At 43.2% G+C, this 24,775-nt stretch overlaps 2 protein-coding genes across 2 annotated transcripts; one reads left to right on the top strand and one right to left on the bottom strand.

Moving 5' to 3' along the window:
- Window positions 1–207: 207 nt before the first annotated feature.
- On the bottom strand, window positions 208–10,597 carry RAD1 (RAD1 checkpoint DNA exonuclease). Its single transcript, XM_004698363.2, has 6 exons — window positions 10,486–10,597; window positions 9,864–10,098; window positions 8,944–9,052; window positions 4,562–4,820; window positions 1,697–1,795; window positions 208–1,396 (listed from the first exon to the last, which is right to left on the bottom strand). Exons 2-6 carry the CDS (start codon window positions 10,059–10,061, stop codon window positions 1,210–1,212), a joined length of 852 nt encoding a protein of 283 aa, XP_004698420.1. The 5' UTR covers window positions 10,062–10,098; window positions 10,486–10,597; the 3' UTR covers window positions 208–1,209.
- Window positions 10,598–10,795: 198 nt separating this feature from the next.
- BRIX1 (biogenesis of ribosomes BRX1) lies at window positions 10,796–23,962 on the top strand. The gene is made up of 10 exons (XM_004698362.2): window positions 10,796–10,955; window positions 17,943–18,054; window positions 19,401–19,444; window positions 20,577–20,647; window positions 20,869–20,918; window positions 21,010–21,083; window positions 21,229–21,279; window positions 21,417–21,518; window positions 23,181–23,309; window positions 23,525–23,962. The coding sequence occupies exons 1-10, from the start codon at window positions 10,797–10,799 to the stop codon at window positions 23,792–23,794; spliced, it is 1,062 nt and encodes a 353-aa protein (XP_004698419.1). The 5' UTR covers window position 10,796; the 3' UTR covers window positions 23,795–23,962.
- The last annotated feature ends 813 nt before the right edge of the window (window positions 23,963–24,775 follow it).

The raw sequence follows: 24,775 nt of genomic DNA, 5'->3' as shown, positions 1-24,775 counted from the left end.
CTGGGGAGGCAGTGGTCACATTGGTGAGTAAAGGCCAGAGAGTGGCCAACGCAACTGGATGACAGTCCACAATGACCAAGTGTCCACCCAAAAGGCCAGTATCTCCACTAAGATGCTGAGCGGCTGCCACCTGGAAGTAACGAGGACGAAAACGTCATTTTATTTGTGATTTTTTTTTCCGACCAGAGAACACGCCAGACACGTTTATTAATGAGAAAACTATTAAATATTTTATTGAACACAAAATATCCCAAACCAAACCAACCTATTGCCATCAACCACTTCTGATACAGACTGTCACATCTTTCTCCCATGGAGTGGCTGGTGGATTCAAACTGCAGATCCTATAGGTATGAGGCAAGTGCTTAATCACTGTCCTACCCAGGCCTCCTCAAAAGACCTACATTCTCTGGAAACCCAGCAAAGTACAAAATATTAAGTTTTGCGGGTTTCTCCACTTTGGTTTGGATAAGAAGTACACGGAAGGGGTCTAGTAAATACGACATTGGACAATTTGGGGGGAAACTCTGTTAACACTCAAGAGTTTTAGATCCTGTTCACTGATTTCTGCAAAAGGTGTGTTTTAAAGAGAAATCACATAAAGAACTGCTCAGACTTGCTTGGTAGTGAATGAATTTCTGAAGGTTCTGAATTATGGCTATGAAGAAATCAGAATCACATGTGCACAATCTCTTCAATGCAAGCAATTAAAAAAAATAGCAGCAGTAAACCTTTAAAATAGTTGTTCCTAAACTCCTGTGCGCATCTGAATTCCCTGGGGGATACAGACTGCTGGCTTCTCCCCCAGCCCCATGTTCTAAGATGCTGCTGTTAGTCTGGGCACCAACCTCTGAGAATCACTGCTTTCAGATCCACTCTCCAGAACTCAAGCTAGGACACACTGCCCATGTTTTTTCTCAGAGTTAATAAAGAACACTTCAGAGATGCACCTAAGCCCCTATTACACTTTAAATCTGCAGACTCTTGAAATGTCCTACTAAGTAGAGCAGAACACAAACTGTATTCATCTTGGCTCATGATTCCCAGGAGCTGAAGGCCAGGGACCTCAGGACAGTTCAATACTGGACAATCCACCATGCCTAGCAGACAACATTTCATTACACGTTACAGTGCATTCATTAAGGAAGCGCACACCGCTGACTGTACCCAGAACGAGAGCACACACAGGACAACATCACTCTGTGACACTTAAGGCTCCGATTTCGAGACTTCTTCCTCATCAGGGCAGCAGTAATATTCCACAAAGCTTATCTGTCCATCTTCATTTCTAATCATGTACTGTAGCGAGAGGAATCCTCGGTTATCTGTCCGAATAGACACTTTACAAGAAAGGACTAGGGCCTTTGTTGATGGTTTCAGTAAAGAAATCTTGTATCTGCAAAACAGGGCATGAAAAGCTGTTATTTAAACACTCATAAAGCAGTGCTCATTTCTCCAAATACAAAAATTAGCAAAGTTGTAAATGTAAGAATAAAAAGTATTTGTCCGATTTGGGTTTTTTTGAGACTCATCCACCATTAAAATTCCCAATCCCCAAGAAAATCCAATAGCTTAGAATTCACTTTTTTTAAATGTCTATTTTCATTCACAAACTGGATTTTTTTTAAATTTAATACAAAAATGGTATCTAACCTCACCCATGTCAACAATGTCCACATCTGTTTTAAGAACTGACCTGTTGACCTGTGTCTCATTACAATGAAATGCTTCCATCAAATCGGAATCTTTGGGATAGTCAAGGTGGGCACTTCCCGCATTTCCGTAAGTGGATAACCTAGGGAGGAAATGAACACTTGTCATTTATTCACCAACCCAACTCTCAGCCACACTCCCACCCAAATACAACTCGTAGGAAGCTCGTTCAGGTGGGTGAAACAGACACTCAAACAATTATTTGCAAAATACCCTGGGCAGTTAGGTGTCCTATGGTGTGGTGGTTAAACACTCGGCTGCTAACCAAAAGGTCAGCAGTTCAAACCCACCAGCTGCTTCATGGGAGAGAGATTTGGCAATTTGCATCCATAAAGATGGCCAGCCATGGTAACCCTGTGGGGCAGTTTTGCTGTCCTATAGTGCTCTGAAGGACAATTGTCTGTTAGTTTGTCATATTGGGGTGGCCTGTGGGCCTGTGTGTCGCTGTAATACTGGAAGCTATGTCACTGATATTTTAAAGTACCAGCAGAGCCACCCAAAATGATGTTTCAGCAGAGCTTCTAGACAAAGAACAGTCTACGAAGAAGGAATTGGCTGTCCACTCTGGGGAAACAAGCCAGTAGCAGAACATTGTCAGATACTGAAAAACCTCATGAAAAACAAACACGCCGGAGGCAGTGCCAGCAGATGAGCCGCTCGGGTCGGAAGGCAGACCAGGCTGAGACGCTTCTCAAAGCAGTCGAGCATGCTGGCGAGATGGAGCAAAGCCTGAGGGACCCTCACTTGCTAATGGGGCACAAGCCTCCAAATGAGGGCAGCTGCAAGCATCTATTAAAAGAATTGGTACTTAGAATGTATGAAGTATGATTCTAAGAAATCTGGAAGTTGTCAAAAATGAAATGAAACGGCTAAAGATGGCTATCCCAGGCTTGGGTGAGCTGAAATGAACTAGCACTGGCCATTTTGAATCAGAAAATCACCCGGTTTACGATGCGAGGAATGACAAATTCAGGGAAATATCGCATGCACTCATCACCAAAAGGGACATTTCAAGATCTATCTTGAAGTACAGTGCTCTCTCTGATAGGATATCTAGACGCATACACGGAAATTCAGGCAATACAATGACTGTGCAAATTTATGCACCAACCACTTAAAGCTAGTGATGGAATGAGGGAATTTTACAAGCATCTTCAGTTTGAAATTTATCAAAATACAATCAAGCTGCATTACAGCTATTTATCAGTAGTTGGAAAATAGGGCCTTGGTGATAGAGAGGGAGCTGGAGGTCACATGACAGAAATCTGCAAGACAGTAACCCTGACCTTACCTCATTCTTCACAAGGCCGGCCTACCTAGGTGAGAACGCCCCTCTCTTCCACAGCTGCCCCTCAGTATGCACAGGACACTGGCTCCATGAATGCTCAAAACCCTTATAAACCCTGGCCACTGTATTTGCATATAATCTACACCCATTCTCTTGTACGCTTTAAATCATCTCCAGATTACCGATAACCAATGCATTACAAATGCTAGGTAAGTTGTTCTCTAAGCTCCCTTGCAACCACTTAATTTCGCCTCCTCTCCCATTCCCAGTATTTTCTATCCACAGTTGGTTAAACCTGTAAATACGGACCCAAGGGTAGGGAGGGCTGACTGTGTTAGTCTGGTGCTCAATAACATGCAATTCTGGAAGTCTGTGCTTTTCAACCGGTCTCCTCTTTGCTTCAATTTTAAGCTGTTCTTCTCCTTAGCACTTAATAAAACAGACATGCATTCTAGATATTCAATAATGAATGAATCAGATATAACATTTACTTGCTTTTGCATTCTATACTCATCTGAAAAGAATGAGGGAGGAAGAAAAGATATCCTGTATTACAAATACCTCCTTCCATGCCTTTAGACCCAATTTCCCTTATGCTGTAACCCGATCTGTAACAGAAAGTTATCCGAAAAATGAAAAGACCACTAGTTTTTGAATTGGAGACCAGACTGTTCAACTAGAAATCAACATTACCTGTGAAACCTGAGTGGACAAATCTTCCCGGACCTCCAGATTTGTATTATTAGAAGTAGATATACTACTGACAGGGAAAACGTGTAACCAGTGTGGAAAGTGCGATGGCGCTTCCTCAAACCACTGGGGATAGAAATACCACCTGACCCAGCAACCACTCTACTTGGTATACAAGCTACGGGCATAAGAACCACAGCACACCCATGCTCATCGCAGCACTAATCATCATGGCAAGAAAATGGAAATGTGCATGCAGTATGGTTGGTGGCATAAACACAACAATACTAGAGTATACATATAGTACTTGGTGCATACAACAGAATACTATATACTATACATTGCTGAAGAATAAAGATGAAGCTGTAAAATCCTTCTTGACATGGATGGAATTGGAGAATATTAGGCTGAGTGAAAAACAGTCAATCACAAAAAGATAAATATTGCATGAGACCACTATTATTAAAAATCAATCCATCAAGAAATAGCATTCCAAAAGAAACACACTTTGCTGGTCCCCAGGAATGAGAGGGGGAGGTGAGGAAGGGGGAATCAGAGGCTAGAGGGCACAGCTGTTAAGGTGGGTGAAGGGGAAGATACTATCCAACAAGGGGGGGGTGGGGGGCTGGGCAAAAAAGGATGGAAACAAGGCAAGGCACTGGGAGATCTGGTTAAGTGGTGGATACAAGAATGATGACTTAGTCTGTAAACGATTACCTAAAGTCACAATAAAAAGTTTTAAATCAACAAGGTAGAATTAAAAGCTACCATTTTGAAATGTCTAGGAACCTGGACAATAAAAACTTACGCATCTCAAGCAAATATGTAAGTAAAGATGACACTAACTACAGCTCAGTGCTTTCCAAGTACCTGAAGTAAGGCTTCTCTGGGGACATGGTGATCTGTAAGACGTCACTCGTCATATCCAATTCAGAAAACGCTTCGCGGAGCCCCTCTGACTGCAGGATGACCTTGTTAATGACGTTGGTGCTGCAGAAATCAAAATCCAGCGTGTCCTCGGGCTCCTGAGTATTGATTTTGCAGACGGTCACCACGCCGCCTTCTTCCAAAAACAGCATTAAAGGGTGCCCGTAGCCCTGGTAGCACATCCGGAGGGCAGTGAAAGTGCCTGCGAGGGAAAGGAATCACACCGGACTCAGCGCCACGGCTGAGCCCCTTCCCACACCAGCGACCAGCCTGTCTTTGTAAGGCGACATTTTCCTGAAGACTGCTGTGTGCAGACAATTCCAAAAATGGGAGGAAAAAAACCAAGAAAATTGGGAACTAAAAGTACAATGTACCATTAGCTCTCTGAAATTATTTTGTACTTTACTCAAAATACAGCAGAAAAAATTGTTTGACATACAACTAAATGTATATAATTTCAGGATGGAGAGTCTACAGCAGTGGTTCTCAACCTTCCTAATGCCATGACCCTTTAATACGGTTCCTCATGTTGTGGTGACCCCCAACCATTATTTTAAACCCCCCAAATTATTTGAATTGCTACTTCATAACTGTAATTTCGCTACTGTTATGAATTGGCTAACCCCTGTGAAAGGGTAGTTCGACCCCCAGAGGGGTCTCAACCCACAGGCTGAGAACAGCTGGTCTACATGGACCATGACTACAAGCAGCAGAATTGCTGGCCAGGCCAGATTCCTTTACTTTTAACTTTCAGAGCCCTTCATTGTGGCTTAGGTGGAAGACTAGAGAGCATGTGCGCTTCCTGTTGAACAATGCACACATAGATCCATGCATGGCATTAGCTACAATCCCTTCGGCGGTCAGCACTCTTCCCAGTTACCATTCGCCCACTTTGCTGCCCCTTTCTGCTTGCTGAAGTTTACTTTTGGGCAAATGCTACCAGTTGCCTGTCTTGAGAAGCCCATTCCTCATAGGGCTTACTGTTCACTTCATGGGCCTGCCTAGGGTTTGGCTGTCAGGTGATTTTCAGGCACAGTTTCAACTCTACATAGAAGGGTGATGAAGGACCATAGTCTCCACCATATCAGGCCAGCAAGTCTATTCTTTTCATGAATTTGAACTTTGTTCTCCATCTTCCCCCCACTTTGTCTAGGACCTTCTCCCATGATCCTGGTCAGAGCCGTCAGCAGTGGTGGCCAGGCACCATCTAGTTCTTCTGGTTTCAGGCTTGTGGAGGTTGTGGTTCACGTGGTCTTTTAGTCCCATGGACTAATTGTTTCCTTGAGCCTCTGCTCCAGATGGGGAAAGACCAAAGTTGTAACCTAGACGCCTATTCCCAGGCTGTGGAGCCCTCAGTTGCTACTCACCGGAGTCAAAGGTCGCATGCTGTCTTTAAGGACTACCTCATGCTAACTGACCTCGATGTCCCAAGACTACGGTCCCCAGCCCCCACGCACAGTAACTCAGGCCCATGAGGTGGCCAAGAAGTGTTCCTGGCTGTGTCCCTCTGGCTACGCTACTTCTGGGAAGTCACACCTGCACAACAGTGGGCTGTTTCCGATAGCTCCTATAATCTATCCAGCGAGGCGCCCTGGAGTTCCAGCGGTGAAACACAAGTCAGCAGTTTGAACCCACCAGCTGCTCTGAGGGACCAAGCTATGGCATCTGCTTCTGTACAGCCTTAGAAACTCTCTGGGGAGGTTCCACTCTGTCCCATGGGGTCACAATGGGTTGGAATTGATTTGATGGCAATGGAATTTTTGTCATGTCAGTGAACTCACTATGATAAGGATCCTCAAACATTTCCTATCAGAAGGTATGTCTTTCTCTGACCTTCAGTTCCAATCAACCTGAGACTGCTGGTACTGAAGGTACAACCACTGTGGACAACAGTATAGTACTTCCTTAAAAAGCAGAAACAGAAATCCCATTTCACCTATCAATCCCATTAATAGGGACATAATCTAAATAAAGAAGGACCAGGACATGGAGAGATCTGTACACATCCATGTTCACCGTAGCATTATTCATAATAGCAAAAGGGTAGAAAAAGCTGACGTGTCCATCCATCAACAGATGAATGCATAAGCAAACCAAGGTTTCTATCACACTAGACTATGATGCAATGTTAAAGAACAAGCAAGACTCGGAGAAATAAAATGTGGATGAACCAGAAGAACTTTATGCGGAGTGAAAGAAATCTCAAAAAAGACAAATATTGTATGAGTCTTGATTACTGAAAAATCAAAAAAAGTTACACACATGGGAAAAATAATGATTACCAATGATTGGAGGGAAAATCCCTAACTAGTTAATACCCCAAACCAAATTCACCACCATGGAATCGACTCTGACTCTCAGTGACCTCATAGAGACTACACCCTACACACAGTTATATGTGCTATAACCACATCCAAGTTTATTAAAAGCGCAAACAGGACGTTAAAGTATGTAAACTTCTCAGCCTTAACTAATGGCTAAGGAAGGAGTCACTGGACCCAGAGGTTTGGGACACAAGTCACTAGGGACATCAAGGTCAATTGGCATAACCTAATTCACAAAGCCAATGTTCTACTTTCTACTTTTTTGAGTACTGACTGGGGTCTTAGAAACTTGCAAAGGACCAAGGCGGCAATGAAGAGCGAAAAACACTTAAAAAACACATGGAAACAATTAGTCCAAAGCACTAACCTCAGTCTCCACCCCCGAGACCAAAGGAACTAAACGGTGCCTGGCCATTAGCATCGATCCCTCTGAAAGGGATCACACAGAGGGCTTTAAATAGAGTGGGAGAAAAATATGGAACAAAACCCCAAATAGCAAAGACCAAGGCTAACGGCCTAACAGAGACTGTGGAACCCTCAAGACGATGGCCCTTAATCACTCTGCAAGACTGGACCAGAACTCACCCGTGGCTCCACTTCCAGCCCAACAACAGACAGCCTACAAAGTGTGTGCTTTCACTGGACTGTTACCCACACCTTAGAACAATCAGCTACATGAAATCAAAGCATTTGCCCTCGGAGGAACTGCAGGCGGCAGGGAAGCATGGGAAAGGTAAGTGGCTAAAAATGGTAAGCCTAGAAAAAACAGGGAGAGCAGTGCTGCCGCATTGTGGGTGCTGCCACCCATTGTCATGAAACACAGTGTGTGCAAACTGCTGAATGGAAAGCCCCAGCTTGCTTTGCAAACCTGCAAGCAAATCACAGTAAATGTACTGACCAAAAACCAGAACACTATAGTGAACGCATCCCTAATGCCAACCTTCTTATTCAGAGTTGTCATCAGTTTATTCATAGTGAAACACTGGCTGCTATAGAAAAAAAAATCACACGCACTTGTTTATCTCTTGAAATGAAGTATATTTTTAAAAGATCCAATTTGGGGGGGGGGGTGCTTAATGGTTGTGTGGATCTTAACATTGCAAAAACCAGCGGGAAGGAGAACTACAGCAGGGCCTGCGAGTCCTTTTCTAACTTGACAGTACCAGTCCGGGTGGGGGAGGGCAGACTGCTTGTGGAAAACCTGCCAGGGCAACAACACTGTTACAAAGTGAAGACTACTAGTGGAATGCTTCCAGCCACAATAAAGCATATTTACCAGAGAACTACTACTGAATTTTCCCCAGCTAAACTCCAGATTCCCCTCCTACAAAAAGAAATCATTCTTCGGGGAATCTCTTGTAGTTTTCTGTCGATAGCAAGTGATTGTCACCATTCTGGAAAAGAATCCCTAAGAATATGAAAAAATCTGAAGGGGCTTCAAAAATTTTGTGGAAAAATGGTATTGAAAGACAATAGAAACTTTCCACTAACTTTTGGAAGCCCCTTCGTACACATGTTAAAGTACTTGGGGACACAATAAAGAAAGCAGGGCTTAAAGAACTTTAAGGAATGAAATTTTGAATACTGTCATCTGGAAGTCAGAACTGGCTTTTCTCTGCCACTAAGTAACTGCACATTTCTGGACAAATCAGAGAATAAACAATTAAAATCTATTTCACAAAGTCAAAGTTATTGAAGACATATTCAATAACTGACCAAGGTTTATTACGGTCAGCTCAGATTTAAAGTCTCTGAACTCTTATAAATTAGGAAGGAGAAAAGGTGAATGTACTATTACGGTAAATATGTTAGGACCATAAACACTTCCTTAATATTGTAAAAAGTCAAAATCCATGATTGTAACAAGAAAAACTGACAAAGAGAAAACAAGAAAATGGACAGCTGAATCATTAAAACAGCTGTTTATGCTCTGATAACTCGTATTTTTTTCTGACAATCCTGTATGTTTGTGTGTCACAATGAAATAATGAAATGGTTCACCTGGCATAGGGCTGGATCCAAAAATAGAGAGGCAGTCTAAAAGGACACCCAAGTTAATTCGAAATGTAACCGATTCTTCCTGAACTTTAAATTCTTGAAATATTTCAGCCTAGGAAAAAGGAAACATGGATACATAATTATCTACGTCAAAGAATGAGAAATTGCATACAACATTCTAGATTTCACTTTCTGTTTTAATAATAATATTGTGGTAACCCTAAAAATCTATTTTTTCCCCAATGAAAGTTTTATCTTGTACAATATTGAGTATTCCTTTGAAACAATTGGGGATTTCCCCTTCTACATGAAAAAGTTTCAACGATGGAGAGAATACATTGAACTAAACACTGCCTAATAATTGCTCATTTTTAATCAAGTTTTTTTCAATTATTACTCATTCAATAACATGACCCACGGGCTAAAGAATGCTCCTTCCAGGCAAAGATGGTGAGACTTTGTCTCACATGCATCCTGCATGGGAAAGTGGAGAGGCAGCAAAGGGCAAGGCCCTTGGCTAGATAGACTTGACACCGGCTGAAACAATGGGCTCAAACGAAGACCAGTCCTGGGGATGGCGCAGGGCTCCGCTGTGTTTCTGTCACCTGTGCACTGGGGTTGCTATGAGTTGCAACTGGATTGGTGCCAACCAACCTCCACCACCACCTCCTAGAACTACTGCGAGGATTAACTGACAACGTAAGCAGCACTCACAAGAATGCCAGGCGGGGCAACTTAACTGAACAGCATCATGAACTACTTATCTCCCCTGTAAAAGAAGATGGGAAAATAATTTCTCCCAGGAGAGAAAAAGAGCCCTGACATGGCAGTTTGTTCTCCGAGAAATGATCTTCACCAAGACGCTCTGCTTCGTGAAACGGGGGAACACGTGGCTTCCGTCACAAGTACCTGCTGTGCCGTACCTGAATAAAAGCATTCGCTTGCACACACTTCGCCTTTTCTACTGTAACCTTGATTCCATTTACAGTAGCAAAACACGTGGCGTGATCTTGGAAATGAATCGCTTTCAAAACCGTGGAGAGATTCCTCACGTTGTCCAGGCTGGCCACCAAGCTGTACTGTTCGTCGTCGCCTGGGAGGTGCTGGGTTAGGAGGGGCATCGTCCGCGGGGGGCCAACGCCTGCTCCAGGGCAACACCTGCGGAGATGCGACACCAAAACAACCGGTCACCGTGGCTGGCGAGGCCAGCGGAAGTGGCCCGAAAGTGGAACTGGCCGAGCCGAGTTCGAACCCCAACTCCGTCGGTCCCTCAACTGTCTCTGCCACTTCGGGGGGAATGGCTCATCGAGGCTGCGGGTTCCGCTTCTTCAGAGTGGGAAAGCGTTCTGCAGAAGGCACATACGCAATGGACGCAGCTCGTTTCGTCACGCCAGCCGGGCTACGTCATCCCCAAACCTCGGCGCCGAGTCGTCCCGCGCCCAAAGCCCCATCTCAACACGAACGGAGGCGGGGCGGGTCCCGATTCCTCAAAAAGCCTCTTACCGGCCGGCCGGCCCGCCCGCCCGCGCGGCGCGCCAATCCTACCTTCTTTACGAAGTCCGGACCCTGGAAATGTCTTCCCAGAGAGGCCACTGGGGAAGCGAGCCCCGCCGCCCCGAAAGCCCGGGAGGAAATGAAGTCACGCCCCACCTCTCTGCAGAGAGCGACTCGCGGGGGCAATGACCATCGAGACAGAGGAAGCCTAGAGGGCCGCGTTCACAGTAACCATAGAGACCGGAAGGAGACGCCATAGAGTTGGAGGAAACGCGGAGACCTTGGCATCCGGTACCATAGAGATCGCAGGAAGGGTAGAGTCGCCGAGCCGGAAGGAAGGCGCGGGACCGTGGCGAGGCAAGATGGCGGCCACCAAAAGGAAGCGGCGTGGAGACCTGGCCATCCAGGCCAAGAGGCGAAAACGGAACAAAAAAGATGCCGGATCACCGGCTAAGCAGCACGACATGGCAAAGGAGGCCGAAGAGGAAGGCACAGACTGCATCCCCGGCCCTGTTAGCAAGGTAAAAAATGCATTCGTGTTGCATCGGGTACCGCGGTCCCACGCGTCTGCGCACCCGCTAGCTACCAGGTTCGGTTCAGCGAAGTTGGAGGCATCTCTGTGTCACTGGAACTCGGTCTCCGCGCTCCTCTGGGCAGGACTGGGCGCTCTTTCGTGTAAGCGCGTGCACGTGTCGGGTCTACCTGCCCTGAACTGATGGAGTGGGAGCGAGCCATGCCTCACCGGGCTCGTAAAGCGACCGAGGTCAGCCCCAGTGTTGAGAGCTATTATTATTATTATTATTGAAATAGTACATCTTCCTAAAGTGATTTATCGTGCATTTTTCTATAATTAAAACAACTAAAACAAGCTAATCGCTAATTAGTCGGGTCAACTCTTGGCGACCCCGGTGTGTCATAGTAGTTCTATAGGGATTCCGTAGGATGATGTTTTGGAAATCGGTTTTATCAGGCTGTTGCTGCAGACCTTTGAATGCATTCGGATTGCCACCACTCGTTAACAGTTGACTATATCCACTGTTGGTATCATTCTTCCTGTGAGTAATCTAACCAAGTTCGACTCCATTTAGTGTTGTTGGGTGCCGGTGCTTAAGTTCCAACTCGTTGGGACCTTTTGTGCAACAGAATGATTCATTGTGCAGTCGTGTGTGTGCCCCACAGTCTGCACCTACTATGTGTCCTATGTCTGCACCCACTGTGTCAATCCATGGTGTTGAGGGCCTTTCTGTTTTCTGCCGATGTATGTTGCCCGTCAGCAGGTACTGGTCACTCCTGATATGGTGTCCAAAGTCTATGTGATGCAGTTTCACCGTCTAATCTTTTAAGGAGCTTTCTATCCAGACGAGAGATCTGTCCATTTTCCTAGTGTCCATGTCTGTCCATTCTTCACCAACACTATAATTTTGACATATCCGTTCACCTCCGGCCTTCCTAATTCATCCAACTTTCACATGCGTATGCGGCGGTTGAAAATACCACAACTTGGATTGGGCGAACCCTGCCCCTCAAAGTGACATCTTTCAAAAGGTCTTTTGCACCAGATTCGCTCAACACAATGTGGTGGTTGCTCTTTTTTTTTGACTGCTGTGCCCATTGGCAGTAGGCCAAAGTAAAATAGAATAGAAATTCCCATTGGCCATTTCTTGTGTTTATTGGTCCTGTTGTGAGGATGTTTGCTTGTTTTCATCGAGCTGTACTTAAGTATCTTCACCAGCAAGTGCTTTGAGGTTGTGCAGCTGCGTATCACAGCTTGTTAGTGGCCCTCCTCCAGTCCTGATGCCAAGTTCTTCCTAGCCCACCTTCTTGATGATGTACTCAACATGCAGGCTGAGTAGATTTCGTGAAAGGATGGATACAGAGCTGACGGGGACCCTTCCTGACTTCAAGCCATGCAGTGTTACCCTGTTGATCTCTGTATGTTTCTGCTTCAGCACGGTGCAGTGTTCTGGATGAAATACCCTTGCTTCTTAATGTTATCCATAGTTTGTTATGATCCACGCAGTCAAATGCCTTTTGGATGGTCCCTAAAACACTGGAAAACTGCTTTCTAGTGTACTGTGTTTCAGCCAAGATTCCTCTGAGGTCGGCAGTGAGGTCCCTTGTCCCGTATCCCCATCAGAATCCGGCTTGCATTTCTGGCAGGTCCCTGTCAGTGTACGGCTACATCCATTTTTTTAATTACCTCAAACAAAATTTTCCTTCTGTGTGACTTTGATGAGTCTGTTCAAAAATTTCTATATTCTGTTGAGACACTTTTATTGGTAATGGGCACAAATAGGGATCTCTTGCGGTCGATGGGCCAGGTCCTAAAGTACGTGCCCTCAACATGGTATTTGTCTATTGAAATATTTCCATAGTTATCCTATCAACTCACGGAACCTTGTGGTCTAGCAATGCCTTCAGGGCAGCTGGGGCATCTTTTTCAGTATCATCGGTTTTTGATCATATGCTCCTACTTGAAGAGTAATGTCTGCCCATTCTTTTTGGTTCAGGGACTGTGTATTACCTTCATCATCTTTGGCTCCTTCCTGCATTATTTCAGCAGTAAGGATGGAAACGTGAAGTGTTTCTTCGGTTCTTCCAGCATAAGAAATGCTCAACGTGCTCTTCCATGTTGGTTTAACTCCAGGCCTGGGCCTGTTTCTGTATACTTTCACATCTCAAGGTGCCCTTTGAAGTTTTCTGTTCAGCTCTTACTTTATCATCCCAGTTGCCTTAGCATCTTTACATTGAAGAGCAAGTTCAGAGTCTCTTCCGACACCCACTGTGGTCTTTTCTTTGTTTCCTGTTGCTTTAATACCTTTTGCTTTCTTCGTGTATAGTCAGTCCTTTTGATGTCCTCCACCAGCTCGTCTAGTCTGGTCATGAACGCTCAGTGCTTCAAATCTATTCTTCAGGTAGGTGGTCTCTAAATTCAGGTGGGCTGTAACAATGTATTGCCTCTCTTGACCCCCCTCCTATGAAATTGGAACTCTTTATTTCTTAGAAGTATATGGTTTCTTTCCAGTAAATATGGTAGTGGGCTGTTATCTAACCCAATATGCAATTGGCTCTCAAGAGGAAGAGGGAGTTCAACATTTCCAAAAAATAAAATGTATAGTAAATTAATTTTATATACAATTATTATGTTTTCCTTCTCATGGTGAACAATCAGGTGTAACCTCACATTTACGTCTCTCATCACTCGTGTAAGAACGTGCCAGTGGCACTAATGATAATAATGTGTCTTAGGACATGTCTGGTCTCGTCTTGCACAAAGTGGACCAAACGCATCCTCAGATGCAGTTGCCCCTGCTTTTGTATCACGTTCTCTGCTGTTGCTCTCACCCTCGTTGGATGTCAGCAGTAGTCTAATGAGCTACGAAGATGCAGTATTGAAAGTCAGAGAGTAAGTGCACACTTGGGAGTGCTGTATATCCTCGAGTATACGCCGAGGCACCTAATTTTACCACAAAAACCTGGGGGGCCTTTTGAGCATTAAAAACGGGCTGAAAAAACTTGGCTTATACTCTAGTATAGATGGTATTATTTCAAGACTGAAAACCGTTAAGGAGCTCTGCGAAGGACCCACCGACAAAGACCATACCAAAAACCAAGATTACTGCCAGCTGCCTTAGAAGTACTGTTTCTGAACTCTCGGCCCGAAGAACAAAATCACATGTTCTAAATCCATTGTTATTATTTTCCACTTATTTTAAAATACAAATTTTTGAGCTGACATCCAAATTCAAGTGTAAATTTTTTTTTACAAATCCTATTATAAATCTTTTTTTAATTTTTTGAATTTATTAACTAAGGCAGAATCAAATGTCAAAAGTGACATTTTATATCCAGATACTATTAAATGACAACTAAGCAGAATGGGAAAAATGAAAGCCTCCCACAAGATGAAAAGAATTTGTGAAGGGCTATTAAGAACTCCGAACTGACTTCCTTTTAAAGCAATGACTGGAAAGAGACTTTGTCCATGATACAGTGTACTCTAGTACCTCTAGGGATGAATTGTTGCAACCCTGTGTAGATGAGAAACTGGCATGGCTGCACCTGACCCACCTCTGGTTTCAGTGGGTAGGTGGAAAATCCAGCTTCCTCTACCCTCACTCCTTTTCTCCTGATCTGACACCAACTGCCTCTCCCAGGACATTCTCTGACTGGGATCCATAAGTCATTGCAGTGGCCACACAGACAATCCTCACAATTATGGGGTTTTACCACATCCACACCAAGAAGACAAACTCAATTCCAACTCATAGTTACTCTATGAGTAGAACTGCCTCTGTGGGTTTCCAAGACTATACTTCTTTATAAGAGTTGAAAGCTTCTTTTTCTCCCATGGAGCAGCTGGTGATTTCGAACTGTTGACCTTGTGGTAAGCAGCCCAGTGTATAACCTGCTATACCGCCAGGGTACCTGAACTACAAGTCAGGATGTGAAAACATTATCGCCCTCTTATCTACAACAGCACCTCTTCCCAGCTAGCCACCAAGTATCTCTCTGGACCTCAGCCTCTCTTCTGTGTCAGCCCTTGGCCTCTGCCTTCAGAGGCCTGCTCGCAGCTCTGCCTCTACATGTTATTTTCATGACTCCACGACTCCACCCAGTCTTGGGTGGAGATTAATAGAGCTGGGTGGGTATAAGAGCCATAAGTAATTAATTTCATTTCACCAGAGTATGACATAATGAAATACTGCCTGATCTTGTCACCATCCTCACATTTGTTACGTTTGAGCTCATTGTTGCAGCCACTGTTTCAACCCATCTTTTTGATGGTCTTCTTTTTCACTGCCCGTCCACTTTACCATGGCATCTAAAGTACTTGAAGCAAAGTCTCATCATACTTCTCAGGAGCATAAGCCAGTCCCGTGGCATGTTGCCACTATGTCAAGTCATTAAAAGGGCACACAATGCAAACTTTTAGAACATAATGAATATGCCATCTTCATACCATATACTCTGTATTTATGTAGGCTGTAGTACAGTGGGTTATTGTCTAGCAACACTTTCTCTAGTGTTCACTGATTCTATACCATTTTCATTTTGTGCTGATTGGTCTTAGCATATATTTAGGCAGTGATTGAAAATTAAAATGGATTATAATTCACTTTGGGAAGCGCAGTCTGTGGTATGCAAACCCCACGGTATTTATTTGTGTAGGTTCTATGGAATAATACGTTGCAGCATCTTCATTAGCTTCAGCCTCTCGAAGATTCAGGGTTAAATTTAGACTCTTGCACAGATCTTTAACTGGCATTAGCAGGACATTTGCATAACTTAGGAGAAAAATCTTAAAAGCACAGCAAATACTGATGAGCAAGCACCTCACCGTTGTAAAAGCAATAGAAAGAAACAGTGAGTGGTGAAAGTGCCCCAGAACTACTGAGTGGCAGTATGGTGCACATTCTGCTCCATCTTTGGCAATCTTGAATCTTGCACTGTAGGAAGCAGGGGGATGTAGAAGTTCTTCCAGCTAGAATTCCTTAAAAAAGGAAGCTATCCTTAAGCATGAATACATCCAAGAAATTAGTCAGACTTTCCTTTAGCCCTATAACGCCAAGCGCGGCGTTTTCATAACATTTAATTAAATGTATACATTAATATATATATTAACTATAAAAGTAAAGAATAAAGACAAAAAAACAACTTTTTTCCTGAAATTAAAAATTCAGGTGTCACAGGGTTTGGGAGCAGTGGGGCAATCTCACTATAGCTTCAGGAAAGGCAGGTTTCCCTCATTAGTTAGATAACAGTTCCATCCTAAACGGTAAAGTCCAGTGTGTTTCACGGTGTTGAAATTGCTGTACCCATGTTCCTAACTGGAGTATTCAAAGCTACCTAATAGAATGAACATTGTTTCATCCCTAAAGAGATTCAAAACCCTTAGCGTATAACAGTGATTCGACTCATTGACTACTTTTGGAAGGAGAGGTTGTGTGGCAGCCTACTGGTAGACAAATCACTGAAAAATTTAAGGGCAGAAGATAGAAATATTTTTTACTATAATGTACTGAGATGAACTTGTAATATTTGTTTTCTGAGCAGTAAGTTTTTTGGGTAGCATTCTTCATGAGTGCGCTTATAATTACATCATTTGTTATGAAAGAACGCATCAGAATTGAAATCTGAGCTGCTTAAAATGGGTGAAAGTCAATTTTTTGTTGTGATAGATGTGTAGAATTTTATATGATTGCTCGAACAACTATTTATTGGCTCTCTTTTATACTTTAGATTATCGTCTTTTACTGTGGAATACTGTCTGTATCTGCTGGAATGATCAGTGCCACTTTTGCGATCGGTCGCTAATACTATTCACTGCCATCGAATTGATTCTGACTCATAGTGACCCTGTAGGACAGAGTAGAGCTTTCCCTGGAGGTTTCTGAAATTGGAAGTCTTGAAAGGAGTAGAAAGTGTTGGTCTTTCTCCCACAGAATGGCTGGTGCAGCAGTTCTCACCTGTGGGTTGCGACCCCTTTGGGGGTCGAACAATCCTTTCACAGGGTTGCCCGATTCAACTACATTAAAGGGTCGTGGCATGGGAAGGTTGAGAACCACTGAGCTGGTGGTTTTAAATTGACCTTTTGGTTAGCCGGTCAACAGGTAACCACTATGCCATCAGGGATCCCTAACTAATATTTAAAGGGTCACATCATGGATAGCTAAGATACACACACATACTGTATGTATGTTGTGAAACTTCTTGTAGGCTTTTACTCTTCCTTCATGGAGCTGGAGTGTTGATGGCGTCTCAACGGGTAGGATTTTGACCCTCAAAATGTGAGGCAACAGTGCAAGTGTAGAGAAAATTCCCTGATCAAAGTTGAAAATTCTGAGATCTAAAGACTAGAGCCAGACTGGCGTGTATAGACAATGGATGTGAGGAACAGACATCAGAAAACCCACTGGTGCATCAAGTTGATGTTGACTCCTGGCAACTTGATAGGGTTTCCAGAGCTATAAGTGGTGTTTGGCACAAACCGCTTCATGTTCCTCCCATAGTGGGGTTGGTGGGTTTGAACAGCCAGCCTTGTAACCGGTTAGTAGTCCAGTGCTTACCCAACAGCACTACCACGGCTCCTTGATTTGGGAGTAGGGGTACAATGAATTCCGTTTTACAGCTAGGTTGTTTGACATTGATCTTGAAAGCCCTGGGAAGTAAGAATGTGACTGGGAGAGCCGTGATTAAACATCATGCTAGTGTTCCTTGGTCATTTCCGTTAGAGGGATCCTGTCTGGAGTGATGTTATATAAATTGCTTCGTTATTAACTAAATTGAGGTATTTGCAATGGATACTTCAGTGAGCTTGTTTCCTTGTGTATGTACTTGACACTTTCATGCCCCTGAATGACACACCTGGGGGAAGAGGCCATGCAGAGCTGCCACTCTGGTCTGGATACATCAGAGGATGGTGGTCTGTTGAAAAAACGAGATACTTAAAATTACTTTTTTAAGGGTCCATTTGAGATTTGACCAACAAACATTCTTTTTTTTAGGGCAAGTGGAAGAATAAGGAACGGGTTCTCATCTTTTCTTCCAGAGGAATAAATTTCAGAACAAGGCATTTGATGCAAGATTTAAGGATGTTGATGCCTCATTCTAAAGCAGGTACCTTTATATCTCATTCATTTCTTTAAAAATTGTGCTTATAGACATGTTTCTGTATGTATATAAGGGAGCTTTAAAAAGTGGACAATGAAGCCCCATTGTATATGCCCATTGCCATCAGAGGCCATCCCAGCACATGGTGACGGGGACCAAATCGAACTGTCCCTGTGGGGTTTCCATCTACGGAAGTCAGCTGCCACAGCGTTCTCCCGTTGGTGACTTTCCTTTAATTGGCAGTCAGGCACTTAACCACCAGGGATCTATGAGGCTTCGAGTTGTGCTGCATACCACAAGGTCAGCAGTTCAAATACACCAATCTCTCCTCGGGAGAAAGATGAGGCTTTCTACTTCCATAAACGAGTCATGATCTCAACCACCAACTAGACAGTTGTAGTCTGTCCTTTGTGGTCACCTTGAGGCAGAAAGGACTAGAGGGAATGAGGAAAACACCCTGCAGGAAGTGAGAGTTAAAGGAGAATGGGATATTTCCATGAAAACTTGTTCAGGCTTGCCAGGTGAAAAACCATGATCTCTGCCAAGCGTATCCTTTCGAGTGCCACAGTTTCTACTTAACATTGTGCTGGCCTTTTTTAAAGACATGGGTCAAACATTTTCTTTAACAAAATATCCTAATACTTTTTAAACATTTCTTAAGGTCCAGGAGTGCTTTCAGATCTAACTTTCAGAGGTCTTGAGATATAGTCCATGTAAATGATCGAATGCTTTCATGTGCCGTGCCCCAAGGTGGTGGTGGTTTTTAATTAAAGGACTGACCGTGGACAGGTTTTGAAGCACATTTAAGGTTGGGGTCAGTGTACTTTTGAATGCAAACTATGTGTGTAGTTTGCACTGAGGCACCTTAATTCAATCAGAGGTACTGTGTAGGGGTCCTGGGTGGTTTTCAGCAAAGTTGTGAAGGTTCTTAATAGCAGCTGTTTTTGTTCCTGTGCTGGGTGGTTCTAAAAAGAATAGCTTACATCTTTGGACTGATATTTTTCAAGTCTAAGTCCATTTCATTATCGGATAATGGTGATTTAACATTTTTATTTCCATCCATAAAATTTTAGTTGTTTTGCTTTTCTTAGCCTAACCTTCAGTTTTGGGGGGGTTTATTTTTAAAAGGAATTTGTAGAATACCTGTGTCTGAGAATTTTTAATGGTACAATTCTGTACTCTTCCCAAAGAATCAAGATTTTAAATAGATACTTAATGTTTTAACCAGTTTGTAAATAAAACTTGCTTCAAATAAGTTTGTATAAACCTGATTTCTAGGTAGGCTTGGGGGGTTGATTAAATTAGCTCTGAAATCTTTTGTCTGTTTACTTTGTTTTTCTTCTTTTTTACAGATACTAAAATGGATCGTAAAGATAAGTTATTTGTGATTAATGAGGTAATTTGAGAAAACCATTACAGTAAATTATTTTAGGAAGACTAAGAATAAAGATAAAGTATTTTGAAATACTTAAGTTAGTTTGTATAAAGACATTTTTTTGGTGTAAAGTTTTTCAAGGACTTGAATTCATTTGTAAAGCTATTCAGACACTTTTTAACTCTTCACTTTACTTACTTTTTATACCTCACAGTTCAGTGCTTTAATCCATACTGGTATTTTTATGTCTAGAGTATTCCATTATCTTTTCATCACTGCTGTTTGAGGTGAGCACATTGCTACAGCCTTTGTGTCAGTCCATCACGTTAGGGGTCTTCCTCTTTTTCTCTGACCCTCCACTTACCAAACTTGATGGCACTCTAAGCCCAGGCTACGAAGCTTCCTTCCTTCAGCACCACTAGTTGAACTCCTAAATGAGAGCATTGTTCTAGTGCCGCGGAGTTCTCAGCAAAGCAAGCAAAGGCATCAAGATGGTACTTTCCAGAGGGAAGATGGGCCATAAAGGAGTATTCAGCAGGCAGATGTGAAAAAGAAAGCCAGGTGTGGGTTTTCAGCCACTGGTGCAGGGTTAGAATGTCCAGTGGTGTGAGCAGAGAGGCCTGCGAAGGAGCAGCGAGGTGGAAGAGCAGCCAGAGGGGTACCTGGAAGCGCAGCTAAGGACAGGTGGCACAAGCTTGGTGTCGTATCTGCAGGTGTTAGGAAAGGAAGCTTTGCATCTTTATGTAGCAACTCAAATAGTTTAGACTTGATGAAATTACAGTAATGCAGGACTTCTTACAGGGGTTTTGGGGAGATATATTACAGAATATTTGCCATTTCTTCTGGTTACACATGTACAGCTCAAGGTACATCCGTCACTCGCCTGCACTGTTTTCTTGTTACTTTGTAAGCTTTTAAGGTTTTGGAATTGAATGTTCCTTGAAGGTGAGTTTGTTCACTCTCTTTTTTCCTCACCAGTGATGGGCAGAGCATTTTTAGTGTCTGTTGGGCAGAAACTTACCAAAGACCTACAAAATTTGGCCTTTGTAGCCAGATAATCTGTATCCATGTTTTTAGAGGGATCTCAGTGTTAGGCTGAATGACTTTATTTTTCTTATTTCCTTCACAGTTCTCTATACTTTGCTTCTCCTAGGTCTGCGAAATGAAAAACTGTAATAAGTGCATCTATTTTGAGGCCAAGAAAAAGCAAGATCTTTATATGTGGTAAGAGAATATAGTGAGTAAGATCCACTTACCTTCTTAAGTGGATTTAGTCTTTGAGCTGCTCATATCCTAGACTCCTTTGAGTCTTATACGAAAGAAAAGAGGGAAGCCTTCCAAGAAAATTAAATATATTAGTGATATGAGCATTGTGGTTCTTACCTGTGAAACATCTAATACAGTCTTAATTCCAGTGTTGAAAAAGTTCCCTTCATGTCTTTCAGGCTTTCAAATTCACCTCATGGACCATCTGCTAAATTCCTTGTTCAGAATAGTAAGTTGATTCTACGTTAAATTTTTAATGAGAAAATTGAAAAGTCTCTAGTTTTCATATACCTGGTCTTTCTTTGTTTGTTTCCCCCTAGTTCATACCCTAGCTGAACTCAAGCTGACTGGAAACTGTTTGAAGGGTTCTCGGCCCCTTTTGTCCTTTGACCCTGTAAGTTTCTTTCTTATGAGGTCTGCTTTTCTTGCTCTGAATGCTTGGGTTTTCTGATAAACATAGCTTACTTAATCACAGACCCGCTTGCTGTCCTTACACAGGCACTTTGCAGTTGTCCAGTGATGTTTCCTTTATCTTATAGGCCTTTGATGAATCGCCTCATTATGCTTTGTTAAAAGAACTCTTAATTCAGGTAATATCTCTCTCAGAAAGTTGTTAGTGGTTTGTTACGAATGAGCGCCTTCCTTTGGATTCCTTGTTAACGTGGCTGTGTGAGGCAGACATGGTCTGTCTTGCAATGGGAAACTGATACAGGCTCTTCTCCACTAGATCTTCTGTACGCCCCGCTATCACCCCAGAAGCCAGCCCTTTGTGGACCATGTGTTTACTTTCACCATTCTGGATAATCGGATATGGTTTCGGAATTTCCAGGTTCGTCTTTTTTTATTTTCCCCATCTTTAACGTTTCTTCCTTTTCAATGCCTTCTAGTGGATGTTGACTCACAGCGACTTTGTAGAACAGAGTAGAACTGCCCCTGTGAGTTTCTGAGACTGGGACTCTTCACGGGAGTAGGAAGTCCCGTCTTTCTCTTGCAGAAGTCTTGGTGGCTTCAAACTTGTGACCTTGCAGTTCGGAGCCCAATGTACTACGCCATCAGGACTCCGCCTCTTAAACTGTACTATGAAATAAATCAGGGCATACAGGGTTCTTAGTCCCAAAGTGCCAATAATAAGTTGCTTTTTAAAAAATAGTCTTAAGGGAAAAGGAGGAGCTGATACCAAGGGCTCAAAAAGAAAGTACATGTTTAGAAAATGATGATGGCAACATATGTACAAATATGCTTGATGCAATTGATGTATGGATTGTTTTAAGAGCTCCCAATAATATGATATCTAAAATAATAATAATGTAAATAAACAAATAAGTACTAGCAGTGTGTGCTGGTTATATTATTGAGACTTGCAGCAAAAATTGCTCCCATCTCACACCGTAAGTGACCTGGACTAGCTTTGTTTCTCGGGCTTCGCGGCCAGCTCCTGGACTGTTTTCATTTGTAAAAGGAAAGGCACAGGGCCTGGAGCTCCAGGATCTCGCTGGGCTCCAGGTTTGTGTGAGGTGCTATAAACACCACACTAAAGTGCAGGCTGCTGCTTCCTGGAGAAGGCTTTCCGGGAGAAATGTTAGCTACCTCCTGTAGCAACTCCCTTAGGAGAGGGAATTGTAGACATCTCCCAGCAGGAGGTTTTGACTGGATGAGAACTCCAAAGGAAGATAGAAATCTGAGGGAACAACAAATACAAAGTTGTCTAAATCCACCGTTACACTGTGTTTAGTGTTAACCACGCCCCTTTCCAAAACTTGTGAGCGCTGTTAACGCTGCAGACAGTGTGCACGGCTGCTCATCAAAGGTTAGACATTTCAGGTCCACTCAGAAATGCCATGGAAGAAAGGTCTGGCAATCTACTTCCCTGAATTCATCCATTAAAACCCCACGGAGCACATTCTACCAGGACACACGATGGGTCTCCGTGAGTCAGGAGTGACTCAGCAATAGCTGAGTAGTTGGTGGGCCTCTTGAGAGAGAGCAAGCAGACCTGAGCCAAGTGTTGAGTCCTTGTAGTTCAGAAGTTGCCGTTTCATTCCAGAATCAGAAACTGGTCAACATGTATCCATTGTATACCTTTTAATCCAATTGAAGAATTATAATAAAAAGAATTATAATCATGATTTAGGAGTTGATTTAAACTTCAAAAGATGTCGCAGAATGTTTTCTAATACATTTTATTATAGGGGTTATAGATTTTCAAATTCATTTGAGGTGTAGTTTCTCAGGAATACATACATTATGGAAAGCAAGATAACAGTTCTAACGTGCTATTCCAAAAGAATGTATTGACAGAATGGGTGTTTTTCTGTAACGATTCTCTGTGACAAGTATTCCAGGAAGTAACGGTGCCCTTGCAGGTTTCCTTTCCAGCTTCACTTCAGTGAGTGCTAATTCTCGTGGATACACTTGCCCCAGGTTATAGACGGGGCTTCTTTTGGGAATCATGTATGTCCACACCAAAACAAAATTACTTTCTTTTTCATAGATTATAGAGGAAGATGCTGCTCTGGTAGAGATAGGGCCTCGTTTTGTCTTAAATCTCATCAAGATTTTCCAGGGAAGTTTCGGGGGACCTACTTTGTATGAAAATCCTCACTATCAGTCACCAAACATGGTAAGCGGTTTGCTGGTCATTGGTCTTCTGTGTGCTAGAACACGCTCTGCTTTTATTTGCTCGGAAATGGAACGAGCGGTTTGGGTGTGGCCCCATCAGTCTTGCTAGTTCCTGTGTTTTCGTCGGTAATAAGGGGTAGAGGAGGGCATCTAAGTGGGGGTCCTTGCCTGCTACCTATTCTTATTTCAAAAGCCTTTGACGGGTTTCTGTTCTAGCATCGCCGTATCATGAGATCCATCACAGCTGCAAAATACAAAGAAAGACAGCAAGTGAAGGATGTGCAGAAACTGAGAAAGAAAGAGCCCATGACCGTGCTGCCCCATGACCCCACTGAAGATGTGTTCGCCACCCCAGCCGAGGAAAAGCCCATCGAGATCGAGTGGGTGAAACCAGAGCCCAAGGTGGATTTGAAAACGAGGAAGAAAAAGGTCTACAAAAGGCAACGAAAAATGCAACAGAAGATGACCAGGAAGGGTGCAAAGTGAATGCAGTTGTTTTGTATTTAATTTGCATTCAGAGTGTAAATATTTCTATTACCCAGAGCTGTCTAACTCGTGTCATTTAAAAGAAAAAATGAAATACCATGAACTTTTTTTGTATGGATTTAATGGTATCAGTATGTTTCTAAATAAAACAACTCATCTTTTTCTGTTTTTCCTTTTAGAGTTAATGTGGAATTAACCATTTGAGCACATGTAAGGTTTAGACTTACCGATATTTGGACAGATTTCAGGGATCGTGATTAGCTGTATAACAAAGTGTACTGGCCACGGGTTAGGTGCCTGCGAGGCAGTGCCCACTCTGACCCGATTTTATGACAGAGCGCTCTCTGACCCGATTTTATGACAGAGGGAAACACCCACTGAATTGGTCCTGCGCTAGCCACACACTTGTCTTTCAGTTATCAGCTAATGAAGCCTTGGAAAAGCCAGTCCCTGACCTGCTTTTCTCGGCTCAAACGCCAAACGCACTGCCATCAAGGCAATTCCAGCTCGCTGTGACTCGGAGGTTTAGCTGCCCCTGTGTGTTTCCAGGCTGTACGTTCCTATGGGAACAGAAAGCCTCACCTTTGTCCCTCAGCTGCTCGAATGCCATCTTTGACCGTTAGGTGCTCAGGCCAGCTCGTAGCCCATCTCACCACCGAGGTTTCTTGGCTCAAAAAAATGTGCAAAAACTCTCATGCTTTTAGATTATTAAGAGTGAAAAGAAAAATTGCCGTAGGTGACTACTGTTAGAGGGGACATCAGGACATTTGAAGTTCTCATGAAAGAACCTTCTATTTGAAGCGAATGGAGTACTGAGCTTTTGATAGTTGAAGCAGATGAATATCGGGGAAATAAGATTGTGGGTGCTGGTGGCCGTGGAGGGAGGGAGGTGGCTGCGGAGGGGATGGAACATGTCGGAAAGGAGCCCTAGTGGTGCAGAGGGTTACCAGTTGCAGTACAAACCCCAAGGGCAACAGTTTG

The sequence above is a fragment of the Echinops telfairi genome, unplaced genomic scaffold, assembly GCF_000313985.2.
Source record: "Echinops telfairi isolate 266 unplaced genomic scaffold, ASM31398v2 ScPeMD7_7469;HRSCAF=8507_1, whole genome shotgun sequence".
Lineage (NCBI taxonomy): Eukaryota > Metazoa > Chordata > Mammalia > Afrosoricida > Tenrecidae > Echinops > Echinops telfairi.
Note: the sequence above shows the minus strand (reverse complement) of the source record. Positions and strands in the feature narration are given on the sequence as shown.

Bases quoted from the DNA above. Each gene is read 5' to 3' on its own strand.
- RAD1 (XM_004698363.2), bottom strand. From the start codon at position 10,061: ATGCCCCTCCTAACCCAGCACCTCCCAGGCGACGACGAACAGTACAGC. The intron at 4,821-8,943 runs GTGAACCATTTC...TTTCCCTCGCAG, and splicing joins TGGATCCAGCCCTATGCCAG to GCACTTTCACTGCCCTCCGG. The intron at 1,397-1,696 runs GTCAGTTCTTAA...CCTGTTTTGCAG, and splicing joins AATGAGACACAGGTCAACAG to ATACAAGATTTCTTTACTGA.
- BRIX1 (XM_004698362.2), top strand. From the start codon at position 10,797: ATGGCGGCCACCAAAAGGAAGCGGCGTGGAGACCTGGCCATCCAGGCC. The intron at 19,445-20,576 runs GTAATTTGAGAA...TGCTTCTCCTAG, and splicing joins AGTTATTTGTGATTAATGAG to GTCTGCGAAATGAAAAACTG. The intron at 21,084-21,228 runs GTAAGTTTCTTT...TTTATCTTATAG, and splicing joins CCCTTTTGTCCTTTGACCCT to GCCTTTGATGAATCGCCTCA.